Source organism: Tupaia chinensis, unplaced genomic scaffold (genome assembly GCF_000334495.1).
Source record: "Tupaia chinensis unplaced genomic scaffold, TupChi_1.0 Scaffold000685_1, whole genome shotgun sequence".
Taxonomy (NCBI): domain Eukaryota; kingdom Metazoa; phylum Chordata; class Mammalia; order Scandentia; family Tupaiidae; genus Tupaia; species Tupaia belangeri.
The window spans coordinates 2,928,190-2,928,987 of record NW_006160208.1 but is presented as its reverse complement, the minus strand read 5'-3'; the positions used below and the strand labels follow the sequence as shown (position 1 = coordinate 2,928,987).

At 61.2% G+C, this 798-nt stretch overlaps 1 protein-coding gene across 1 annotated transcript in view; it reads left to right on the top strand.

The window, feature by feature from the left end:
• The first annotated feature begins 568 nt into the window (after nt 1-568).
• CCDC110 (coiled-coil domain containing 110) overlaps nt 569-798 on the top strand; it is a 16,886-nt gene continuing 16,656 nt past the window's right edge. Inside the window, exon 1 of the mRNA XM_006160455.1 lies at nt 569-668. Coding sequence (XP_006160517.1) covers nt 659-668 — 10 coding nt within the window. The 5' untranslated portion in view covers nt 569-658. The remainder of the gene's footprint in view (nt 669-798) is intronic.

The window sequence follows — 798 nt, the reverse complement described above, 5'->3', positions numbered from 1 at the left end:
AGTGAAAAGCCAAGCCGCCAGATCTGGGACTTGAACCGTGGTTGGCCATGTGGGGGTCCAGCGCCCTTAACCACCACACCACCTGCCGGCCCCTAGATGTCTTTTTTTAAAGGCCTCAAACATAAGTTTTGACAAGTTCGTCTTGGACTATTCAAATACTTAAATGCTTAAAATACTCTGATGGAAGAGACGAAGCACACAAGGAAATGGTGATGAGGAAACAGGAGGCCTTCCGAGGTGTCTGCCCTACGTCCCCTTTCCCCGCACAGCTTTGGTCCAGCAGATGCTGTCTTAAGGCAGAGGATGATCAAGACCAAGTCGGGTCAGCTAAGAGGATGCGAAAGAAAACGCCCACGAGGGACTGTCCCGAGCTTGGGAGGGCACAGAAAGGGCAGGACCGTCCCCCTGCGCCGCTATCCAGACCCGGCTTGCACCCCGATCCCGGACCCTGGACCCTGGACCCCGAACCCGGGACCCCGGACCCCGGACCCCGGCGCGCACCTTCCTGCTCCTGTCCGCCCTCTCCCGACGCGCTGCATGCAGAGGGTGGGGGCGAGGCACAGCGTCCCGACCTCCGTTACCAAGCAACGGGATGCCCCGGCGAGAAGCGACAGAGCAGAACGCGTGCGGGAGGCAGTTGGAGAGAGCTTGAGCAGCAATGAGCCCCGGTAGGAGCTGGGGCAGGGGCTGTCCCTCGAGGGGGAGGCCCGGGAAATGGGGATCCCCGGTCCTTTCGCCTCCGAGCCTCCAGATTGCCCAGCTCCGGCTGGGCTGGAGTGCAGGTCTCCCTGACCACTA